General features: G+C 41.3%; 1 protein-coding gene across 2 annotated transcripts in view; it reads right to left on the reverse strand.

Moving 5' to 3' along the window:
- Nucleotides 1-509: 509 nt before the first annotated feature.
- The window catches only part of ldlrap1b (low density lipoprotein receptor adaptor protein 1b), a 35,861-nt gene continuing 10,205 nt past the window's right edge, over nucleotides 510-26,165 (reverse strand). The window contains exons 2-10 of one of the 2 annotated variants that reach the window (XM_053434338.1): nucleotides 18,932-19,074; nucleotides 17,677-17,789; nucleotides 15,324-15,438; nucleotides 13,553-13,625; nucleotides 8,782-8,877; nucleotides 5,256-5,389; nucleotides 4,859-4,893; nucleotides 3,059-3,090; nucleotides 510-1,816 (exon numbers count right to left, since the gene is read on the reverse strand). In XM_053434338.1, coding sequence (XP_053290313.1) covers nucleotides 1,770-1,816; nucleotides 3,059-3,090; nucleotides 4,859-4,893; nucleotides 5,256-5,389; nucleotides 8,782-8,877; nucleotides 13,553-13,625; nucleotides 15,324-15,438; nucleotides 17,677-17,789; nucleotides 18,932-19,074 — 788 coding nt within the window. In that variant the 3' untranslated portion in view covers nucleotides 510-1,769. The remainder of the gene's footprint in view (nucleotides 1,817-3,058; nucleotides 3,091-4,858; nucleotides 4,894-5,255; nucleotides 5,390-8,781; nucleotides 8,878-13,552; nucleotides 13,626-15,323; nucleotides 15,439-17,676; nucleotides 17,790-18,931; nucleotides 19,075-26,165) is intronic. The other variant, XM_053434337.1, reaches the window with a different exon arrangement.

The raw sequence follows: 26,165 nt of genomic DNA on the forward strand, positions 1-26,165 counted from the left end.
TCCACAAGAACATGAGCTCCTTGTGACCTTGACCAGCAAAATGTAATCAGTTAATCTTGGATCCAAATGACCATTTGTTCCAAATTTTAAAAGTAACTCTGAGGGTGTTCCCGAGTTATGTGTTCACAAGGCAAAACATGATGTTATTTGAGAACACACAGACCTTGACCACCAAATTAAATCAGCTCATCTCTGGTTGCAACTGAATATTTGAACCAAATTTCAAGAAATTCCCTCAAGGCAGTATTGAGATTCTTGTTCTCGAGAATGGATTGGACAAAAGGCCTGTGACCACTGGAATATATTTACGCAGTCACAAAAAGATCCTTTTGCTTTGGTTTACAACACCAGTACAATACGGAGGCTACTTTATTTCCAAACTGGTCTTCCAGACATGTCAGCAAATGAAAGCTTTATCTGCTTGAGGAGATACAGATCAGAACAGACGTGTGCTGCTAAAATAGGCAACGATCTGTTATCATGAAGCTTTTACAATCAATGGATCAGACTTAACAATACATTTTTGCCTTTATTGAAATTATGTAGTTAATGAATTAAATTAAATTCATACATAAACAAAATGACAACAATAACACAGGGAACCCTAACCAGGAAAAATTGAGTAAACCACCAAAGTCAATGCAGGTTTATAAATTAACATACAGGGGTAGAGGACTACATGTTTTGTTTATTCAGTTATGAATCACGGTTGATTCATGAGGTTTGATGACACGCTGACAAAACAAGTCCTGAAGATCCTGAACATTTCAGTTGAACCGGCCTAAAGAATCCACTGTGATTCAAAGCTGTCAAATAATAAAAAATTAAAGATCCACAAGGATGAGTGAATAGAGGCAGAGTACAGAAGCCTGAATAATGAGTTCGATACATTTTGACATTATATTCCCTTAAATGAAATATGTGCTTTTAAACATGGATGAATGCTGAGTGCAAAAATAGTTTTCCCATTGGAGAAAAAAAAATAAAAAAAATAAGATTGTCACCTTGTTCTCATACATTGATCAAACACACACTCTTTGATCGAAACATACACACAGGTTATTTTTAAAGCTTTAGACGTCTTGAAGCACATAGGTAGTAACTTTTAACTGTGTTGCACAACATTAGATGTGGCCGTCACCAGTGAGTTTGAGCTTCTAGTTCGGTTACATTTCAACATCTGTATGTAAATAAAACATCTAGACCCTTGTTGACCTTTAACTCACTTAATGACCTGTTACACACTCTGCTCCTTGTAAGTCTCATACCTGTTTGTACATGTATAACAGCACACACGTTCACACTCTGTGCACTATGTACACAAGCCCATATTACAAACACATTACAAACAGTGAATGGGTAAACAGACACAAAAGGTAATAACACACAGGCTGTAACAAACATTAAATAACTGCGTGTTCTTTTTCCATAGAAAATGGAGAAATTGGTTTGTATTGCTTTGGCCTGTTCTGTGAGCAGCCTGCTCATGTTCTCCTCCTCAGTCCGCTTGTGTGCAGTAGCATCAGCCACTAAACTGCACCACAGAGGACTTGGCAGCAAGGACAAGGATGGGAACCTTCCTATTGTCCCGTTTTGTTAGTCATCTTCTTTTTAACCACCGTTTTGCCAAGTCTTTCCCTGTTGCTTCCTCTTCTCAGGGGAGGCTTCATATTAGCACCCAAACAAATCTTTTTGTGCAGTGAAGTCTGAGTCATCTTGGTCCCATTTGCCTGGGGACAGGCACTCTTCAGTGTTGAAGTCCTGAGGGTTTACCCCAATGTCCAGGACCTGGGGGTTAGTGCGAGACTCAGCGAGTCTAGAGGAGCAGAGGGAGAGAGACATTTCATCAGTAACAGTCATGATGAAACCAGGGTACTGTCGCTACATTAGGTTTAAAAGCTTGTGAACACAAAATATGGACATGAACATGAAGTCTGAAAGTGGAATTCCTGTTTTTCATGAAGGAAAATCTTAAAAAAAGAAAAAATATTCCCCTTTATGAACTAATAATGACTAGTTAATGAAGTAGATGACACCATGCTTTTACAGCACATACAGAAACCACAACAATTTCATTCATGACATCTATCACTCAGAGACAAATCTGGTGAGGGTGAGGCAGACACACAAAACATTTGTGATGAAGACACTAAGGGGAATTTAAGTTCCTCGAAGGAAGCAGGATCCTATGGCTCATTGTTCTTTGTTTTAAGGGGTCGGAGTCCCTATGTGTTATGCCTGAAATAATAAACCAGGATAACACTGATTTCTTTTTGCATGTGTGCACTACGTCTAACAGCACTAAATTACTTGTATTGCTTTACCTAATATCAATGAACTGAATCATAAACATTACACATGTAAAAGAGAGTCTTGGGTTTAAAGTGACAACTCACTGAGATGATAAATGGAGGATGTGGTATGGGTCAGGGAAGAACCCATTAAATTGTTAGTGTGGATCCGGATCAGGGGGCAGATCCAGGAATTATTCACATTGTGAAATAGGGTATTTTTGACATTTTCACAATTTTCCTTGGGAATATTTCATGGATCTTGGTGGAAAAAAGGTTTCAAATGTTTAGGGAACTGACATCTATGAGTGCTTTAACTTTGGTGCAGCTTGACTGTTCGGCCTTATTAGAGGTATGCGGTCTACTGAATGCTATTTCTCCTGTAATAGGGAGTGATGTGGTTTTAGGGAAGCGAAAGTTGGGCAGAATTTAAAAAAAGGACCTCAAGTACAATGCAACTCAGTCTCCTTCATTCTTACCAAAGAGCAATTGAAAACAATCGCCATATCACAAACGGAGGACTAATCAGGTTCTCTGGCAGAGACACTCGTCTTTCAGGGGTGGATCCAACAGTGGAATGAAGTCGAACAAAAGGTCTGAGCTACAGCATGTTAATGGTATATGGCCTTAAAATGATACTGTGAAAGCACCTGTGTCTCCATTAATCAGGTGGTAAACTGACATTAAGGCAAATGAAAGACTTGAATGTTGGGTCGACTGATGGGCAATGAGGTGGAAGTCACTAGATCCATATATGATGTGGTTACCTGAGTAGGATTCAAAGCTATCCAGACTGCGGCTGAGGGTGCAGAGGAAACATCACAAGTCAAGCAAAAATTTTACTCAGAACTGTTCTGAACTACCTCTTAAAAATAAAAAGTCAATGGACGGTTTGACCTACAGAGGGCGACAACCTCGTTTATGAAAAAAGGTATATTTCCTCTGTGCGGGACAGAAAACATGCATAGTACTGGTGATCTTTATGATCAACAAGCACGTCACACGATTTCACATCTAGAGCTGTAGCCAGTGCTCAGCCAGCAGGTGGCAGTGCAGTCTCACAAAGAAGCAACAAGATGAACAGCGTTTGAATTAATCTGCAGTTAACAATGGGAGATACAGGGGTTAGACTGCTCATTTAAGAGAATTAAAATGTCACTCATAAAACAATAATAACAGACTCTTTGAATCAGAAGATTCAAAGTAAGGCATTGCAGTGAGCGAGCAGATGTTTTTGTGATGCTGCGTGTTAGAATCTCCAGGCTGTTTACATTGAGGTAATCAAATGTAGGACAGAATAATTTGGGACCAGAAACAAATTAAGGATGAGGAAAATAGAATTTCCCAATCTCAATGTAATCTGACGGTGATTTAGTCGACATTCAAGATCAATAGGCATATATAGAATTACACCCTATAGCCACATATCTGCTGTTAATTGTCTTTTTTATAATCTAAAATGATATGGGTGACGACAAGGCCCATTTACGTTACTCGGCTATAAACAGTAAATTTATCCGAAGCTTAATATGTCAACCCTCATGTTGAAGTGTGTGTGTCACACACACCAACTAACAGGTACAGTGATAATACAAACACTGTCATGGTCTCATTCAAAGAATCTTTAATTGTCTCCAATTGTCTTGTACCACACCAGCTTCATCTCGCAGACATTGACCAGGCCTGGCTCTCGAGGGGCCCCTGAACTTTCTTCACTTCCATAAATCTGCATGTGGATGCGTCTCTGCTCATGCTGGGAGCATCCTCATTAATCACAGCACAGGAGATTAACGGCATTAAGGTGTAATTAAAGTATGAGCAGACAAATATCCATCCGATAACCGCCAAAATGGCCTCTTCACAACTGATAACACAGAATATAGAATTCATCCTTCCTCTTTCACTAAACAGAAGCATGACAAATAGAAGGCAGAATCCAAGCAGAGCCGAAGAAAATACATATCTACTAATATAAGGTTGAATCTGTCGACCACAACAGCTTCTCTGAGTGCTGCTGATATGCACTTAACTAAAACATTAACCACACTGGACTCCAGCTCCATTCTCCATAGTTTGTTGCTACGTCGGCAGAGTTAAAAAATAAATTCTGCTCAGACAATGGACTATCCCTTCAACCTAAGACATGAAACTTAGAGCTCATCTTTGTCATAAGTTTTTTCCCACGTTGTGCTACAAAAATAATTTACTCCACTGTGTTTTTGTGGTGTAAATACCAAGCAACGTGTCCCTCTGATAATCATATGCTTCCCCTGCTCATGTGAAATCAGTGTGTTGGTCCGAGACCATGGTAAACGGAGCCCTATTCAAAAAGCAGTGTGAATCAGGAAGGCTGGTCGGCAGTGCTAGAGCCTGTAAACTGAGCCCGTCTGTCTGTCTGTGGGAGAGCACTGGGCTGAGGCGAGTGCAGGGGAGAGGCAGTGTTTATTATGAGAGCAGGCCAAACCGCAGGTGGCTATTTCCAGAGCAGCGGCTTGTGTGGCTGTTTGGCAGAGAATGGGCTTTCAGGGAAGAAAAAATAATCTACATCCTGGTTCAATGGTTCTCACCTTGAGAAAGCCTCGTCCAGACCGTCCTCCAACTCCTGCAATAGAGAACACACACAAGCTGGTTAAAGTTTGTTTTCTTGAGAGATGATCAGTACACAGTGATTAATAATGTTAAGCTAACACACACACTAACATACTTTTCTCTAAGCTGCAATGGTCTCTGAAGGCTACTAGCAGCCCCACACCCACTCCAGCTATGTGACCATTTGATAAGGCCACTTCTCTTCAATAGGCTATTGTCTAACTGTGAGCAGCAGCACTGCAGCTCCCGTGAATACAACAGGTACCCGAACATCACCAGGCACTTAATCAGTGTTTCCTTCATGGTATCCTTCTTTTCCTTTCTTATCAAGCCCGAACAGCTGAAACTGACTGAGCAGCAGGACCTCTGTCTTACCCAGACAGTATTGTTGTTCTCCGTTGCGTGGTTATGCTCCATAGAGGAATCCGATTCCGTCTGTTTGGTCCCTGAGTGGACCTGTGCCACGTTGGCTCCCTCAGCCAGGTCCAGAAGTTTCCCTGTGGCCACCTCTGCAACATGAAACAGGCGAAGGAGAAAAACATATAAATAAACCTTTCAAATCTCACATTACATTTACTTCCCTTCGCAGTTCTAAGAATTCACTAACAGTTGCGGTCATAATAATGACGACTCATTTGCTCCAAATTACATTTTGATCGGCTCTTGTGATTATCATACAGTCACGCAGCAGTAAACAGCAGCATGCGTGCACAAAGTATAATGCCATGGTAGTCATTATGGTCTTCTTATTGAGGCTCTAATGTGTCTCATTAAAGCAGCCGTGTGTGGATTGTCACTCTGTGATAAGCGAGCCTGGAGTAACCCCCTGACTCGCACGTCTCTGATCTGTAACATGATTGGTTAGTAATGGCCTCATCCGATGATAAATATGTGTCAATAACACTTGTCAACACTCATTTCTGTCAACTCTTTAGGCAAATGTTGTCTGCTGAGAACATTAAAACCTTGATTCCTCTTCTGATACTTTGTTGTGCACACACTTCAGTCCTGAATCTAATGATCCTTAACTGACCTCCTCAGCCTCTCTGTCAACAGTGGCTCAAAGGCATTTATAGTTCTCTGCTGTTATGAAAAAGGTAATATTGTTGGATTGATTGTGGTTCATGGGGGAAAAGAGGGAGGGACGGCTTAAGGTTGGTAAGGCCTTGAAGTTAAAACCTGAGGTTCAGGTGGAAGTTCGGGGCTCTGGGAGAAAACACCCAGCAGGCGACTCAACACTTTTTTCTCTGCATTAGCTTTGGTTCAGCTTTGATAGCGATAGGGTGAGGAGATCAGACATCCAGAGGGAGCTCGGAGTAGAGTCGCTGCTCCCTCATGTGAAAAAGGGCCAGTTGAGATGGTTCAGGCACCTAATTAGGACGTGTCCGTCCATTAGAGGTTTATCGGGCACGGCCCAACTGGAGACCCTTAACTCGCTTGACAGACGACATATCCCATCTGACTGGGGATCCCCAAGGAGGAGCTGGAAAGTGTGGTTTGGGACATAGGGGAGAGACGTCAAAAGCATCCTGCTTAGCTGGCTGCCTCAATGACCTGATCCCAGATAAGCGGAGGAAAATGGCTGATGCATCAATAAATCAATTAGTTGATCAAAAAATATATTATTGACCACCATTTTGTCTTTACTATTTCAAGCAAACTCACCAAATATTTAGTGTTTCCAGCTTTTCAAATGTGAGATTATGCTGATTGAACCATACTTGATATGTGTGCAGCCTGTGACGGCTGCATCGCTTATCTGTTGTGTTTTGTACACGTCTGTTATTCACACAGGGAGTGTGTCAGCTGTAGAGATGCTGCTGGGATGCTTCTATGATGCTACGGCTATCCATGCAACTATTCCAGCACTACGGTATGAAGCAGTGCATCTTCCGGTCCTACAATATAAATTAAAACCTTGTAAAAACAAATGAATGGATTGAGTCAACAGAAACTCAACAGTGGGTACTTTGAAACAGGTAAAGGAAGTACTCTCATCAGAGATGTAAAGGTGTCACTTTACATATTGGGAAATTGTGATGATTGTTTTTTAATTTTTGTCGACCTTATGTAAAGTATATACATGATTAACTGTTTAAATTAGTATTCTTGAGCAGTAAAACCTCACAATCAAGAGTAACTCAAGAAAAGTGGTATATATATGGTGTGTACACTGTGAGAGGCCTGGTGCCGGCAGATAGTGGAAAGTATCATGTCTCATGAATAAAGCTGAATCACCCCCGACAGCACCAGTGATCCTGAGAGTCCCTCTGACTCACAGTGAACACTACATAAATGTAACCTTCTGACAGCTACAAAGCTCTGCTGTCCCCAATCACTGCTTTAGGGCAGCCAGTAGAAAACCTCTGTCAGCAGAGAAATGCTCGGCCCATTTCATAAGGCACTCGCATGCCTCTACCGCTCCGTGCATTACTCTGCTGAATGATTGTGCCACTTTGCTGTACAGAAGTCCAGCTAAAATGATCCACAGAATGGTCGGTGGGATAAATGCACACCAAGCCACTCCGTTACCAGAATCTGTTTCCAGCTTTGTTGAGCCTCATCATCCTTAAAGCCTGTGTTGGTCATAAAAAGCTCCACGTCCAGGGCCAGAGCCCCAAATAAAGCATCAGAACAGATTTACAGAGATCCCTCTCTGGCTGGAAGCCACCTGGCTACCAGACAAAGGAGTAAGCTCCATGCACAGCTGATGTTTGCAGATGTTGTTGGAGTTACTCAAAAAAAGAACGGACACTTTAAAGCCGGTTTCAGACATGAACTCTGGAAAATTGGGTCCAGACAGTTTGTTTTTCACAAATAATCATGTGGGAGGAGATTCTCGGAGTCAGATGCTTTCCCAACTACAGGAAAAATCTCCAGAACATCCAGCCAAGGGGTGGCATCTGGTTACAAGCAGGATATGACTTCCGGCATCGTCTCTTATCACCAAACGATCTTGAATCTCATATTTCCAAGTAGACGTCTTTGTCAGCGTCTTCTACTTGTCATTCGGAGATATTTATATTCAAACCCATCATGTGAAATGTCATCAATGCGCCCACTTGCTCCCTGTGAAACTTCTGTACAGTTTGCAGCTTTATTCCCCTATTCCCACATGGACTCAGTCTGACATTTTACTAGGTTGGTTTGCCTTCTCACCAAAAGCCAAAGATGTGAGGAAATTGAGCAGACTTCAGTGAATGTCTGAAATCCCGGCAACAGTGGCCGTTGACAAATAAATTGTGACAGGAAAAACACATACACAAAAAAAAATAACAAAGAGGGAAGCATGATGAGAAATAAGTGAACAGCCTTTGAGCCACTGGCGATAAGATGCCCCTGATCTTCGGCCTCGGACAATATGTGGAGCTAATCATGCCTGAAGGTTTCCTGGCACAGTGGATGCCTGAATCATGTTTAGAAGGCATGACCCTTGAACTGATGTCCTGGAAACAAAGGAAATCTGATGGAACAACTGGGTCACAAGAACACGTGAGCCTCTTTACACTCTGCTTTACACACAAGCATCATCGGGCAGAATATGAATGTGCATCCATGGATAGTTCTCTGTTGTCATTAAATGTCATGGGGATCGAAGATTTCTTTTAGAGGAATCCAAGGCAAGGCGAGGGGGCTTTAATATTTCCAACTTAAAGAGAGCATCATCATTACGATTAACATCAGACAAAACCACTAAAAAATGTCATTGACAGCTCATTGTGCCGATGTGAGTGAGAAAGAATAACCAATAGAATGCAGATTGTTTTCCGCTGACCTGCAGCCTTAATATAGGCCAACTTCTGACAAGGGGCTGAATACTCAACTTCAACTCTTCCCCCCCCACCGAGACTGCAGATGCAGTGACAGATAGGGTGTGAGAGAGAGAGAAGTGATGACTCACCTCCTTCCTTCAGGCTGCCCAGGCTGGTGGAGCTCTCTGACTGGGAGTTGCTGGCTCCTTCTCCGTCTGAGCCCGACTTCACTCGTTTCTCTTTCTCTGTGTGCCGAGGATAACAAGAAAGAAAAATAGAGAGCAGACAGTTAAGCAGGTGGTGGTGTGATTCAGGAACTTGTAACCACTGTTTGAATGCCCTAGCAGTACAACACTGAAGGAAGGGAACCGTTTTGTAGCAACTGAATGTTTCGCTAACCAAGCGTATAATGTGTGCAAACAAATTAGCAGCAGTAAATTGGCAGATAAGGTTAAGGCCATTACTCAAGCCATCTGTCGACTGAAACTCAGAGGGCCTGCCTGGGCTGTAGAGATTGTAACAGACTTCATACTTCACACAGCGTTAAGTACAGTGAGAGCAGACTTTAAACGGAGAAGAGAGAGCATCTGGGTCAGATAGACAATTGGCTCAGCTCACTCCAAAACATTTGTACCTGCTAAGAAACTGGTTTAAACGCCAGTGCAGGTCAGTAAGTGCAAATGAAAACAGCGATTATTGCATTTTGTACAAAACGCTGCTCTTAAACTGTAGAGAAGCTACAATGCCTGTGTTTATCAACAAAGCTTGGCCACATGTGAAGGACAGACTATACCTTGATTTGATTGTAGCCACTGCCACTATATCAACACTGATCAGCACATAATAATTTATACTTTTCTCAAATTGGTTAATTCTTTCTTCACTGCTTTGTGGATTCATTCATTCAGCCCCTCCTGACTCAGCTTGCTCTACTTCTCTCTCTGGCGCGGAAAAACACACAAACATTGTCATAGGACACATCTCTAAACTCAGACTGGGTAGAAGCACACAATTTGTTTGTAGCAAACACGAATGACGCATTTGTTTATTTGGATATAGAGCGAGGGAGTAAGATCTGATCACAAGTGGTCACAGGAGACAAATTTAGGTGTGAACAAATCTCTCATAACGGATGTTAGTACCAGGTGTGAACAGGGCTAGAGTGGGACTAAATCATGCTATGCTTATTTTCAGCAAAAACCAGAATGACTTCTAGGACAGAGTGATACGCTCACATCTACAAATCAATCTTAAATATTGTGGTATCTGACAGTAAAAATCTGACTGTAAACAAAGCAGTAGCCTTGGAAGTAAATTTACAACAACAGGTTATTTGATCATCTGCTTGAAAACAAAAGGGATATAAAAAAAAGAGTATGACACGCAAAGAAAAGTCCACAGCCAGAAGTGAGGAGCTGATGTTACAGTTTTGAAACATCAACGTCCAACAGTGCCACGTCCTGCACTCGTTACACAGGAACATGTTGCAAGCCCCTGTGTGTATGTTGTGGTACACCACTCCATGAATAACGTTAAATCTCCTTTTCCACTTTTCAATTCACCTTACAGCTACACCCTTTTGTTTACCTACCCCATATGGGAGATATAGTCATTTCTGTAAGGTCACAGTTTGGGGAAATGCACTATAGCAAAATAAACATACAGTATATTGTCACTGTGCGTCCTCTTCTTTCACGCAAAGCTACATTCCAGCTATGTTGCATGTCATACCATTCTGTCTCTCCTCTTGTTTCCTTTCTGTGTGATCATTGTTTTATTTATAACTAATGAAACACTTGGCTTTCATTAGTTCAGGGTTTTAAGACCTTTTAAAAATATATTGAATAAAATTCAAGACGTGAATATCCCAGAATTACTTAGACTTACTCATAACAGAACATGAGATGAACTAGCCTAGAAAACGCCACGTTATGTCTCATACTACAGACAGAGGCAGGAGTTATCCATAGTCTATCCCACAGCTAAGCGAAAGTTACCGAAATAAACTCAGTTATCAGTTCCTTGTTGGTCGCGTAAGAATTACAACACATGGAGGATTTACAAATTATGCATGCTGCGAAAACATTTCTCTTAGATAAAACTCAGCTTAAAAGTGCAACAAGAGGATCATTAAATGAACATTAACATAATAAAGACCTACCTAATTGTATTTAAGACCTAGTACATATTATTTTCATTTTTGGCAAAACCATCCTTTAATAAGATCCATTAACATGTCTCCTCTCAAATTATACATGTCTCGGTCTGAATATCCTGTCCTGTCAATTTTAAACATAATTCCTCTGGAGCTCTCCAATATCAACAGAGATAAAACTAAATTGATAAAATTATTTTACTCATCCTAAATGTAAAAATGCTCTACTCGCGAATATACACATTAATTATTGCCTTACCTAAAATATCCCTATGGCCCATTATGTGAAAGTGAGGCAGATGCTCCAACAGATCACGAAGACACACAGGACCTTCTGCTCTACTGTGATGATCCCTATGAGGGACAGAGATGCTGACGAACTGTAACTCGATGGCTGTAGATCAAATGTCCATTTCTGTCTGTCCAACAGAGACCTTCTTAAAGCAAGGAGGAGTTTATATCTCATCAAAATCCTTGGTGTAACAAAAGAAGGCAGCAAAGGAAAACATCTAATTTCCCCTGAGTACAGGTAGCTTAGTGACAGCAGCGTTATTCCCCAAGAAACTAATTTCTCCCCGTGGCCTTTCCAGTGTGAGCTTTCAGTCTGAGTCGAGAAACAAACTCCTGCCAAACATGTAACCGACTTAAAGATATGAAAGTTCAAAGCCCACTGTGGTGTTTACAGTGAATTTTCTATGAACACAGATTTCTGAACAGAGATGTGGAGCTGTAATATGGAGGAATGTGGGTCAGGAATGTGTGGTGGGCTGTGGAGAGCCGCTGTGGGTGGTAGAGAGGAGTTTGTCAGAAACAGATCCAGCAAACTAGACAGACGTACAGTTTATACCCCCTCTCCCTGCCCTGATTATCAGGGGTCTTGTAACTTTAGTGAAACAGACTCGAAAGGATTTTTCCACTACTAAAATAAATAAATAAATCATAATTTCCCATTCTATAACCCCTTCCAGTGTCGCATCACTTCTCATTCATCAGTAACATCGTACTGAATCAGGAGAAAGCAGATTTGCTAATTAAAAGACTCGGCTAGAAAATGAAGACATGCAAAGGTGAAGAATAGTAGGAAAAGGGAAAATTTCATGGGGTGGGATGAAGTGTGCGAGAAAAATAGTGAGGTTAAAAGACAGTACGCTCTCTTAAGCAGATTTATTATGCAGCTAAAAAAATAACAGCCAAATAAAGAGGCGTGAGGTGGGAGCCTGTGGCCTTGATCCTGGGAAAACTAATCCATCCGCAAATGGAAATATGCACACATAAAAACATTCTTAAACACCACAGAAGAAGAAGGTGAGGATGAAGAAGAAGAAGAAGAAGAAGAAGAAGAAGAGGGAAGAAGACGATGACGACGACAAGGAAGGGGAGAAAGAATATGATGTCGAAGACGAAGTAGAAGATGATGGCGACGATGGCGACAAAGAAGATAATGAAGACGATAACAAATCTGAAGACAAAGATGATCAAGACAGTGATGAAGACGACAAAAACAACTAAGACCATCACACAGACGATGAAGTCATACGAAGGCAACGAAGAAGTAGAAGTGGAAGAAATGTGTAGTGAATGAAAGAAGCAGTAAGAATGTTCATACAGTGAGCATGTGTCTCTCAAGTCCTGAATTAACCAGCACATGAGACAAGATCAATGGCGCTGACACTGAATCTGTCAGGGGGTTGAGCTCACACTGACACACGTACACAATCATTTTCCTTTCTCTCTCCTTCACACACACACACACATTCGCCATCCCAGCACCCAGCACCCCCCCGCCTTTGATCATCTCCTGCCCTCTCTCACTATCCATATCCCCATCCCCCCTTCCCTCTTCCCTTCGCTTGCCACCTCTTCGCTCCTCATAATAAACAGAAGCAAGTGCTGGAATAGGGGGAGGAGAGGAAAGAAAAAAAGCCTCAATGGGTGTGGGCCGAGTGGGATTAAGGGTGCCAGGTGCAAAAGCGAGACGGACAGCAACAATGGATAATCCAAAAATTCAAAGAGCACTGACAAGTCAACATTTAGAGGGGTGATGGTGCTGAAACCAAAATCATGTGGCGAGAACTGCTCATTTACATTGGAGTCATACATGCGGTTAATTACATACATGTTCTGCTGAGCTGTGTGTGACACTGTCCTTTACACAGCACTTTGACTGCGTGCTGTTGCCTGCTTATCTCCTCACTGTACTCTGCTATTAAGGGCACTCACAGTTTCAAAGTGGTTCAATGCTTTATAGCTTGACATTAACAAGAAAAATCTAAATATATTATGAGGAGATAAAGAACATTTTTGTAGTAAAAGATGGAAAAAAAGAAAGAAAAAAAGAGGGAAAATCCTAGCTCTGGTACATCCAAGTCCTGTTATCAAAGCTGATCTTCTCCACTCAGCCCACCTCTGTCCCTGGCTAAACTCAACTCCTTGACTCCCCCAGTCGATACCTATATGAGATTTTAACCATGACGGAGTTTTCTGTAATAGAGACCAAAGCAGGTCTGTCTGGTCTCTGATGATTTAACAACTGTGTGGGGAGCTGGTCCAATCAATTGAAGCAGACAAATAGTTCTCCATTAGTTGACATGACCCCTCGAAAGGAAGTCAAGGTCAAAACAAATGAAAACGTCCTGAGGTTTCCGCAAAACCTCAGGACGACTAAATGACTGTGTACAGTAAGAGGAAGAGAATAACAATATATGGGGGTGGAGAGGGAAAACTCATCCATAATGTTCTGGATGTCAGGGGGCGACCATGCGTACCTTCCTTGGCAGCCTGCCAGAATTCAAATGCCACTCTGAACGCCTGAGCCACTGTGAGGGTTACAGCCTGGGCCTGTTGGTGGGAAGCACAGAGACAAACACGGGTCAGATACAGCAGAAGAATGAAATGGAGATGAATAATCAGCTTTCTCAACCACGGGAAGGAAACACTCCAGGAAGTTGACGGAACTGTGACCCCAATAAAAACAGTAGCTGAGCACGAACACAAGGAGGACTCCCTTTTCACAGACATTGGAGGAGGAGGAAGATAAACCCGTGCGGCTCCAAGACGAGTTGTTTATGAAAGTGGGAGGATACATGGCCTTCTGGCCAGAACTAAATTAGTGAGGGGAAGGAAGAGGAGGGAGTGGTTCCCTCGTTCCGAAAAACCTCCAGGGATGGAGAGAATCCCAAGAGAAGGATGACAGCCTCCCCCGCCCTACATGTTCTCACCCTGGTCTGTCTCCTGATTTAATGCTTGGACTCTAAGTGGCAATGTCTTTTTTCTTAAGTTCTCTTTTCAAGACATCTGCATTAACTGCTTTGCACAGGAGCAAAAGCTGAACGTAAGGAACGTGTCAGCTTACTTTAAACAATACGTTTATTTATATGTAACTAATTGCAGTGAAGGGTTATTTTGACACTTAGCCAATTAGTTGATTTGCTTTCTTGCCGAGAGTTAAATGAGAAGATCAATAGCGCTCTCACGCCAGTAGCCAAATAATTACGATTAACAACAAGGGGAAACAACAGGCTCTGTCCTGATGCAACAATATACACCTACCAGCATCTCTAAACCTCATTACTCAACACGTTGGTTTTTCTTTCCAAAAACATTAAATGTAAAAAAAACAGGTCATGATTTAACATGGGGTATCTGTAAGGGACTGTTTATTGGCTGGGAGCAGGCTAGTTGCCTGGCAACCTCACAATGACAAAAAAAAAAAGACTTCTTGGAGTCACAGTGACCAAGACTAAATGAGTTATAACGATAGACTATATATAAAGATGGACGACATTTCTCCACCTCCACTATACAGAAATGAAGGCTGAGATAAAAAAAAATCCAGGTACAAAAACACTGTCATCTTGTTCTGATGACAGTTGGAGCCAGAGTCTGCGCATTAACGATTTGGGGATGAACCCGGTCTCAAGGTTACACAGTGTCCAATCAGGAGTCAATCTCAGCCGTCTATCAATTTCATTTCACCCTGCAAGTAAGGTTCTCCAAAAGTAGCTTCACCATCATGTCATCCATCTTTATATGAAGTCTATGGAAATAATACACTAATTAGTGAGCTTAAGAGATTTTCAGATAAATGTAAGCTACGTTTCCCCGTTTCCACTCTAAGCTAACCAGCTGCTCGACGTAACCTAAAAATAAATGCACAGATATGAGAGTACTGGACTAAATTAATTATATTTCTCAGCACCGTAAGATATTTGTATTTTGCAATGCGCTGCCTGTACAAGACTACTTCACACTACTTATCTTGTATTTTATTTAACTGTCTCAGGGCTGCTGTATTTGATTTAAATATGAATTTTTATCCTTGCATTTCTTTACTGGCTGCTGCTGTGACAAATAAATTTCTATAATAAAGTCATCTATTTATATAAGTGTTCAATAATAAAAAAACGAAACAGGAACTGAATTGAGCCATAAAGATAATAACTAGTATTTATATCCTAAGGAAGTTACTGGACTATGTTGGACACACACACATTTGTTGTCTCACTTGACACTCAACGTGAAAATCTATCTACTCACCGTTTTTTTCTTAGTGCAGAGGAAGGCATGACACTCGAGGGTCTCATTGTGTTGGCTCTGGACAATGTAGGCAAACACTTTGTCGTGCATCTTGTCTGCCGTGCAATATGATATTCTGAAAGGATAAAAAACACTGAGACTTTAGAGATTCTTCACAGATCAAGCGGAGCCATCATGCAACTTCATCTGCATTAAGCCCTTAAGCTCGCCCCAGCAATCAGATTTTTTCTTTAAAACGTGTTACAGGAAAAAAACAAACCTGAGCATACTTAAACCAAGCTGCACACACACACTCTCACTGCTCTGCACGTGATCAAACACCCCCCCAGCTGTGTACAGGTACTGAGCCGAACATTGTCATGTGGACATCTGTGCTGTTAGGTAAACGGATGCCATCCCTTTCTGCTTTTTAAACAAGTCACTACACTCCCACTGAGTGCACATGTTAAAGCACCTTGACTAACATGCACGTTTTAAATTATAGCTTGTAGAGTGGGCCTGGTCCTTGTGACGTACATGAAAACACCCAAAACAACGCTTCTTGGCTTGTTGTGGTGTCAAAGGTCCCTTGTTGATGTGAGATTTGTCTGTGTCACATATTTATGAGGTATCCATCTCGCTTATTGGTCTCAGGTGCATAGCAGGGTTTTACATTATGCTGTAATGCTTCACAAATAGCTTTGCTCCATGTTTTGATCATGTCCTCTTCACCCTGATACCAAAGTGATGGGATCAGTGGCCAGTTTTGAGAGGGAGACTTCCAATTATGGAGGAAGGCTATAAGAAATGTCTGCCACCTGTCCTTCTTTTCCGACTGTGCTGCATGTCGCTGTGGTGCAAACACCCTTGGTAAACGTATGACTAGGAAACATACAGTTTGGAATAAATAAGTCAATAATGAAAGTAAGGCAGGAAAAGTTTGAGGAGGTTTTAGAATCACAGCTGCGCTCTGCACAACAAAATCAAGATTTAGAGGCAAGCGTTTTGGGTGGGAGCGTCAGGGAAATAGGGTGTCTCTGCAAATCCATTTATTTTATTGGTCATTCGTCTTCTCAGCAGATGTCTGGGGAGGAGAGCTCCAATGGGCTGCAACACCCAACCAGCTGCTTTATGTCTTCACAGCATCCTGAGGTTACAGCTGGACCCACCCCACCCAGTCAGCCTTTTAATTACTCCTTTATTTACATACTTTTTATTCATCAAATGAGAGAATCCATTATCAGTGCTGCGTTTAACGGGCATTGCATAAAAGGGGGGCTGGATGAATCGGGTAATTTTATACTCAGGCACCACGACAGTGTGCTCCGCAAAAAATATGAAATTAAGACTATTATCTTGAAATTAAGACTATTCCATTGCAGCCGTAATTATCTGTGACTGCAGTTAACAGCAACATACACATTTTATCAATTCAATTGTATCCTCTGTTTTATCCATCTTCTTTGAAAGGGTTACTCAAGTTCAAAGCTCAGTGATTTAGATACTAGAGTTTAATATATATATATATATATATATATATAAATATAACTTGCTCAGCCAGGAAATTTGATGACAGGTGATGCAAAGCTTAGCAGGTGGGAGGACTGAGGCTTTTCTCTGAAATGGCTCAGATTTCCAAGGTCACCCTGGAAGACAACTTGTTAATAAAATGGTTCTAGGATAAGTTCAGAAAACTGTCGATCAATCTGCCTAGTTTAAGACAAAATTATTCAATATGAGGCTATTCAATCCTAGACAAATGACGGAAAGTCCCAGCTTGCATTGATATGAAGATTCATAAATGTGGGAGTTTAAAAAAAGTGACTCAGGCTTTGCTCAAAGGCTCAAGGCCGGTGGAGGTTAGACAGCTTTAATGGAGCAGGCGGCAGCAGGCAAGTGAGATCTGTAGATATTTAGTAGAGGACAAGAGAGAGAAAGTGTACGTGAGTGTGTGTGTGTGTGTGTGTGTGTGTGTGTGTGTGTGTGTGTGTGTGTGTGTGTGTGTGTGTGTCAGTCAAACCTAAGGTGAAAGCTCAGGCGTACAGCTGTGAGGGAGTCCCATGGTAGTTGAGATTGATGAGACGTACAGTTTATTGACTGTCTACATTTCTCCCTCTCACACACCAAAGACACCTAGATACAGATACACACACCCAGACAGAGACACAGACGCATACACACCTGCTATGTAGTACCACACATCCTTAAACACACATTCTTTAAGTGATGGATGAGAACAAGACAGGAAAAACAACTTTTGGTTTTAAATTCAGGGTGAGGGTATTTAATAATCGGAGCAGCCCAGTTCAATCCAAGACAGGGAGTACGTGAGAAACATTGACACGGCACCTGGGGAGTCGGGAAAAAAACTGACCTGTATATGGAGATGTTTTCTATCAGCTGGTTAGAGGCACTGTCGTAAAGGATGATTCCTCGTGGGGAGACCGATAACGTGACTTTCTGAAGTTTTTTTCCACTTGCTTTGGCCTGGAAGATGGGGAGGAGAAGGATGAGAAAGAAAGGGCGGAGGCCACAAGAAGAAAATATGTGAAAGAGAGACAGAAATGGAAGGAAAAACAATCAAAACCATCTTGAATTTATGTTGAAAATGTTTTATTCAAATCAGTCACAAGGCTCAATTTCTACCATCAATTGTCAATCTAATTCTAGAAGTCACCTGACTGTCTGTATGTGGCTTGAATATCCTGAGAACTGTTCATCTTATCTGCATCAACCTCAAGTATTGTTAAGAGCCAAAGGAATTGAGGTGTTGAATTTGGTGCGATGTGGATGCACAATATATTCAATATCCGTAAACTTTGAATAAACAGGCGATTAGTTAGGACTAATCAATAAAAAAGTGACGTTGATCACAACAAAAGTGCATTCACTAGAACTGCAACTACAACTGATTCTCCGGTCTGCTTCGAGCTTCTCGGAACTTGAACAGATGAACAGTCACCAGTCAGTCTCTACTTGCCACGGACCAGTTACAACAGGTCACTGGCACAGCTTCAGAAAGAAAGCTGCAACCAGCATTGCGACAGGCCTGGCAAACCGACAATTCCAAACAGACATGTTGAGAACTAGTGTTTCAAACGAAAATGTCATTTTAAACTGAACTTTTAACTAAGAAATGAAAAGTAAAAAAAAAAAAAAAATCCCACGCAGCCTCCTAACATCCTTTTTGGACAGACACCAAGGATAGCCAATAGATCAGGCCCAACCAAAGCCTCTGCCTCCCTCCCCACACATTACTGTGTCCCAAGTCCCCTATTCTGCCACCACTAACTTTGTTATCCATTGAGCTGCCAGATCCAATAACATTAAGCTATTTTCTGCTATGATAGAGCTGGCTGAGCCATGCAATGAGCGACAATGTTCCAACTAATTGCATCCTCCTCTTAATGTCAATCTGGACCTTGGATGGGATGAGGTTGGGTGGGGGGTGTTGACTATGATTAACAAGTGGCTGAGGTGATGACGGGGAGAATATAATACGGGTGCTTCAGAGAAACTTAGCTTTCTAAAAACAGGCATGATGATGAGAAGATTTTAAGCTCTGTGTATTAAATCTAATTAAGTTATGAGTAGGTGTGAGTCTTCCCGGCTGAAAATGTGTCTCTTACCGTAGCCACTATCCTCTTGACGGCAGCCGCCGACAGCTCCTCTCCTTTGGGCTGCTCGACCATCGTGACCCCCAGATACTTGAGTTGGAACACCATACCCTCCAGTAGGGTCTCCCTTGTGTCAGTCCAGTTCTCCGGAAGCTCTGCGAGAAGAGAGACATGCATGACAGCTCATCAACAACACTGCTGCTCTTACCGTTAAGCAGGCCGAGAGATACTCTGCGTGTCATATGTCAACAAAGCTCAGCGCTATCTCTGTGTGTCCACTAGCAAGATGCTAAACTCAGCTGGATTAGATACGACAGCAGCCGAACTATGTGCTCATGGCTGTGTCTAATTAACACATGCTGTAGCTATACTTTCTTGAAGTGTGAGGTTGACTCAAGTGTTTTATTAAGTGAATATTTCAATGGCAAAAATAAATTATGTCTATTTTCACAGAAATATAAATATAAGTTATTGGATATTAAAATGAGGAGGAGGGCACCACGTTTGTTAAAACCTAAATAAAAAGGTAGATCATCTTCTTTTGGCGGCCAGAGCCGAGGTCCTGCCAAATGTGAACTGCATAGGTAAGTGAGTGTTAAGTATCAGAAAAAAGTAGCAGTTCTCCCAAAAGATAAATACCCTGAAATCTCTGAAATACCAAGAAGGTCTCAAAAGACTCTTACAACAATGAAAATAAAAAAGATTTTGGACTCAAACTCAAAATTGTAACCATATTAATAGGATAGGAATATCCTGAAAAAAACTAATAACAAGAAACAATACTGATATAGACAAACATTACTCTTAATAAATACCTTTTGATGAGCAACTGTAAATTTGGTTTATTAGCTTCTATCATGGTTTTGTTCTTTTTTTACATTTTCAAAGTTACTTATTTAAGCATCTGTTCTGTACCACTGTAGCTGTGACACTTTTATTACCCTGCATGGGGTCAATAAAGTTTATTTTATCCACTCTGGCCCTGTTTGTACTCTGCACTGTATCCCTCTCATTTATCACACAGACTAATCGAGCATAAATGCAATGAAAACTAAATTAAAGTTTATTACGAAATGTCAGTGGCGGTCGCTGGAATATATATGTTTTCAACAAAGTGCCAAGTACAAGTAATAAAACTGGTCCCTCCTTACTACAATCCTGCCAGCAAAGTCTCATTAATAAAGGACCATCTCCTTAAGCTTCTGTGGCAACGACTCTGACACACAATATTGTTCTTTTCGTTTTTGTTCTCTTTTGCTCGGTTTGTTAAGAAATTTAAAAAAAAATTCAGAGGGAACATTAGTCACGTGCTAAAGGCAACGTATTTTTCTGCATGTAATATCAGTATCATAACCAAAATAGAAAAATAGATGACAAATCGACCACTTTTTTCCACCATCAAGAAGCCAAAATATCCCGGATACAAGTGCCATATAGCGCATTGGAGCCAGAGTCTGCCATGAAGCACTCCGAGGAAGGTTTAAGTGATACACACACACTCGGCTGTCAATCATGACGTGTCACCAGTTTTTTTCACTTATATAATTAAAATCAAACTTACTAGAAAAATTAAGAGTGTGATAGGAACAGCCAACGTGACATACAACGTCTTAGAGAAAAGATGTTTCACTAACATGACAAAAAAATGTACTACCATAGAGGAGCTGGGATTTATGATCTATACTGCACCAAGCCTGGTGGTAATTGAGACAATTTGGCTTAACTTTAGTGGAGCAGTCCTGTCGACCATCTTTATCTACAGATTATGGTCACTCTGAAGAGAGCGTGGTTCAAAGAACAAAGGACACAGAGAGAACAAAACCACTTGTGTGACATGACCTTCCTTCCATTTAACACCAAACCATTAAGACCCATATGTTCAAATTATTGAGCAGCTTTCAAACTTGCCACACTCAAGTCTTTAATAAACGGAACCAGTTGCCGAAAAAGAGGAAACAATATCTCAGACCGGATGTTCACACGCGCAGACAACAAACTAAAAAAGCTTCTTCTGTATTCTGCCATTTGCTCCAGCAATAAACATGCTAACTTCTCCTAGAGGCTCATCCAAGTGTATGGACTTGTCATTATGTGGTGTGATAGTGAGTGGAGGCCATTGGTCTCTTCAAACGAGATCCAGCAAGAAACACAGTGAACAACAACACCCCTCCCACCTGGCAGGTCTCATGTCACCCAGTAGCTTCAGGGCAATTTCAGTAGACTCCGGTTGTTGCTGTAACCATGTTTGTGCAGCCATTTAAACAGTCACATCTTTAATACAGATTCAATTGAATTGAGTCAATTGGAAAAAAAAGCGTATTGGACGCAATCTACATAATTGCTTGCTTGATTGAAAACTGATATAAATCGATTGTTCAAATACTTATCTGTAATAGCAGTGCAAAGCCTATCTTTGGATTTTGGACCATTAGTGAGAAAAATACAAACTTGGACTCTGAGTAATTGTGATGGACATGTTCATCTTATTCTATTGAGAAAGGAAGATTCACTGATTAACTGAGGAAATAATTGGTGATTAATTGAAATGAAAAATGACTTATCTGATGGTATTCACACAAATCATCTATTCGTTGTCCCCATTGTAGCCTGAGTGCTGTAATTTCCTTCAGCAGCGCATGATTTTTGTGCAGATTTGATTGAAACAGGCTCCGTCTCAGCAGCTTCCTAACATCAGCTGTTTCAGCCGTTCTTGAACGAATACATTTTGGATTTTTAAGCTTTAATGATAAATTGACAATTATTCTTACCAATGATGGAATAAAGTTAATGTTAAAGAATTTTAACTAAACATTTAATTTAAAGTAAATTTACAATTTATTATTTATTTCCAACATTATCCATCTCCTAATTAATGTAACCACAAAAGAGAAGTGAACAATGCATTAAGTATTTTAAAGCGTTGTGAATGTGTTCGTCCGTTGTGAACACTATAGCCAGTTTCAGACATGCACTGGACTCTGCACTGAACTGCAGACATTTCCCTGACATTTTCTGAAGGGGCTGTCCCAACATTTTACGAAACTTTTCCTGCCAGCCCCCTGGTTCAATATATTGGAAATGTCCTAGTAAGCTCCTGTGAGAATGCAGCAGGAAAAATGTCTGGAAACTACATTGCGAGCGTGCGATCAGTTGTGTCTATGGTGTTTCTAACGTGAGACATGTAACTGGAAGAACTAAAGACACATGGAAGATGCCTACAAAGAGGTCATCTTGGAAAGACAAATGAGATTCAAGAGCCTTTGGTAAGAAGGGCTGATGCCAGTGTCATTGGGCTACGAACAAAAATACTGTTTTCCGCATCCAAATTTAAGCCCCATGTCCTCCCTCCTGTTGAAGTTGTAAATGCATCTGATGCAGACAATGTCCTGCTGCATTCCCTATATGTGAAAGACAAACTCCAGGAAATATCTGGACCCAATTTTGCCGACTTATCCCGTGGTTAATCGCTAAAAAATAACATAACATAAACCATATCACATGAAGCATTTAAAAAAAGCTGCAGAGGTTAACATGTAACATTCCTTACCTCTCCACCAAAACCAAGCCAACTGTGAGTGGTTATGGAGAATGGTTGTTAATGGTCTAAATGCAGCTCTAACCAAACCCATACTTAAGTAATGGGTGGGTCTTAACAGTGAACACCCACTCTAAGGTCAAGGTCTTTGCGCTCCTAAGTATGGTGAACAGATCAGCCCCCCCTCTGCTGGTTCATTAGCCCCTGGATGAGTAGCACCCTCACTGTAATATAATCTGTGGCGAGGAATCACTCGCTGCCGTGAGTGACATAAATCAAGTTACCGACTGGTCCAAGTGGACTATAAACGTCCATTAGTAGGTGTAGTCACTTGAAACATTTGCAAATAGTTACACAAACACAATGGAATGATTGCCTCAGCTGCTGTGACATATCTCCTTTAGTGTTTTAGTGTTTGCTCGCTTTTGTAAAGGCAACAGTGAACCTTCAATCCAGAGTTTTTGCGGTTTACAAAAAGGAAGCATTGCCGACCGGTCTGCATTTTTCAAAGTGTCAGATTTGCTTTGAAAATGGTCAGAGTGATTCAAGGCTTAGGAGAGATGCCATTCACATAATACACACAATTGTAGCAGCAGGATTGTTCAGGTCCAGCAGAGAGGGATCAGATTCAAGCCTGTGCGCTTCAACTGCCCATACTAATGACTGCAGAAGGCAAGTCTCTAGGGATGATGAGCAGTTCAGCATGAATGCCTAGTCTACGGAATACTCCATCCCTAGAGATGAGAAGCTACTGTAAGACTAGGGCCACAGCCGTACTTAAATGTATTGCACAGGTGGTTTATCTCTGCATCAGTAATAATCTCCATCAATTCGAACACACCTGAAAATGTATTTCACGTTCATTTACACTAGGAATGTGCATGCCAGTGTAAACAGGAAGCAGATTGTCTTAATTACAGGTGTAACTATGAACAAGGATCAACAGTGGTGAAAGGTAAGATGAGGGATTTCTTTCGTAGGACTTATGATGAGGTGGAACGGTTATTGACATTGGGTATTAATGTTTTTCCTTATCACTAGTAGTCAAACTGATGAAAAACAGTAAAGAAGGGAATGCGGAAGACTGTCAGTTTCTACACGCATACGTTTTTATCTTCCCATACTAAAATGCAGATTGATAAATTCTAACTAAAATAATCGAAGCAATTCCAATAGGGTCCTCGCACTTTTAATTCCTCGGGCACTAACAAGGCCAGCAGTTGTTTCAAACTTCTCAGTGGGCGCTCAAACATAGTCAGCAACCTTTAACCTAAGAGTGATGCATTTTAAAACTTAAATTTAGCAGCAGTTGATGTAGCCTAGACTTTACACAGATGATGGGGAATCTGAAACTTGCCTATAAAGGCAAACAAATGAATAATGAAACAACTGCTTTCTTCAAAAGCAATTGCAGGTCAAATAAGCCGCTCATGATTGGAGGCTATTTTTAGACTGGTGCATAAACCCAGAGTACTGCTATGTATGGAATAATAATCCATTTTCATATTAGTTACATTTGCATTCACACAACCAACACCCCCCACCCCACACAGTATCAGCCCCCACCAAGCCAGCTCTCTGCAGCTGCGGTGCTGATTGAACAAAACTTCAAACGCTTTTCGGCTCCGCTGGAGCTCCGGCTGGTCAGAGAGCGGCACTCGCCTGTACGTATGCCAGAGAGAGGGCAGGCATCTGATGTTCGTCTGAGTGAGAGGAGAATAGGAATCATGGGGGAGACTGCTCCCAACATCAGCAAGCTCAGGAAGTGTGAGGGTTTGATTAGCCAATCATCTTCAAAGAATGACGTGGATAATGAACCAGTGTGGTTCATTCGGTCGTGTTCTAGCTCTAGCTTTGCAAGTTTTTACAGGGCCTGGTGCCTGCACCTTGAACTTATGGAATACTGAACACACAAATCTACATACTCACGCAAAATCCCATTAACCATTACATACATATTAAAAACCCTTCAATGGAAATGTCCATGCCACACAAGGGAAATCGTTTTGGTCAGTCAATGTGTAGTAGCAGACATATTCACGTTGCTCTCTGTGATAGAGTAATTCCATGAAAATAATTGCTGTTTGCAAAAGGTACAGGCACCTATGGACCAGGACATAGGGTGAGTCTGAGTGAGATGTAGAGAAGAGAGGCCTTGCCCAGTCAGACTCTGATATTCCATATCTACAATTGGCAAAAAATCCATTATGATAGCATCTGTCCCCATAAATGTAAAAAACTATATTTCTATCCAAGAAATACATATATAAATATTCAAAAGAAAGCATCCTGAAACTTTCAATAGTGTCCATTTGTTATTTTTCAGCTTGGACATCTAAACTCTATAATGGCACTAAAGCACAAACCTCCACACTAAGCAGTGCTTCCCATCTCACAATGTTAAAAAAACAGACATCTAGATCTGCCCATTTCTATGAATTGTCCGAATTGTAATTAATTGCTTATTTCATGTGTAAATTTGTGATGTGATAACAGTTCATGTGCATGTGAACTCCTAAACCTCAACAAACACCTTCTAGGAAGCCAGTAACTGAAGAATGATCTGCCTGAAATCCTCCAGCTGCCACTCTGCCCACTAGTTCCTCACTGAGCACTTCACCTCATCTAAACCACAGTGTAACACTACAGATCTTTAAAATATCTATGTGTCACTGTCAGCCGAGTAGCAGGTTTACAGGAACATTAGACTTCTGGATAAACAAACAACCCAATGTCTCCAAGCCCCGCCGCTGCATAATTATTGCAGCTGCTGATCCAGGATCATGGCAGAGACACATTATAGACCCGGTATCCTTGTATTGTGCTGTATTACCCTGCTGCATGTTCTCCTTCCTCACTCTCCCGCTGACCTGCACTTTACACGTTAACAATAAACACCAACAACAATCCGAAGTTATTAGGACATGTACAGAAAGTAGCTGGAGTTTACTTTGTGTCTTTGATTTGCCCGTTATTTCCCTGACTTTTCTCTGATATGGAAAGAGATATCCTTATTAACACTTATTTCAGGTTAAACTGTGTTTTTTCAAAAATCGCCTGTATGATTTCAGGCAGGTTATTGAAGCTATGGGGTTCAGTGAATCAATGGGCAGGAATCCTAACAGTCTCTCTGTTGTCAGTGTGAGTGTACAATCTGCTCTCATCTGCCGACTATTGTCGTAGAGGACAACGTACTGAAGAGGTCTTAGTCTCTTTTTTAAGATCTGATCATTCAAGTCTATGCATAAGCTGGGACTTTTCATTAAGTTTTAATGAAGCTAATACTACAGAGGCAGTTAGTCCCTTTTGATGCAACAAGAGATCTAGAGAGGCAAGACAGCAGAGAGGTCTCCGGAATTATAATCAAAGGGATTTGAGGGCTAAGTCTTTCAGCAGGAGAACATTCAAAGGGTGGAGAATGTGGTTGTGGTGGGTATTTGGTCAAAAGCCAACAGAGGATATGAACCAGGCAATTTGGACAAGGGGGGGTCAGAGAGGATCCCTATCGCTTTCTCTGTCAACAGCAAGCGTCAGTGACTGAAGATCGGCTCTTCATGGCCTTGCCTCTGCTTTGAAAGAAGGGCAGTTGGTAGACAGCAAGAAGGGACAGCCAGATAAACCTTTGTCAGAGAAAAGGGGAAGTGAGGTATAATCATGAAATAGTCAAAAACCATGAAAACTATGCAAATGATGGAGGCAAGTCGACATTTT

This window comes from Pleuronectes platessa, chromosome 11 (assembly GCF_947347685.1).
Source record: "Pleuronectes platessa chromosome 11, fPlePla1.1, whole genome shotgun sequence".
In the NCBI taxonomy this organism is placed as follows: domain Eukaryota; kingdom Metazoa; phylum Chordata; class Actinopteri; order Pleuronectiformes; family Pleuronectidae; genus Pleuronectes; species Pleuronectes platessa.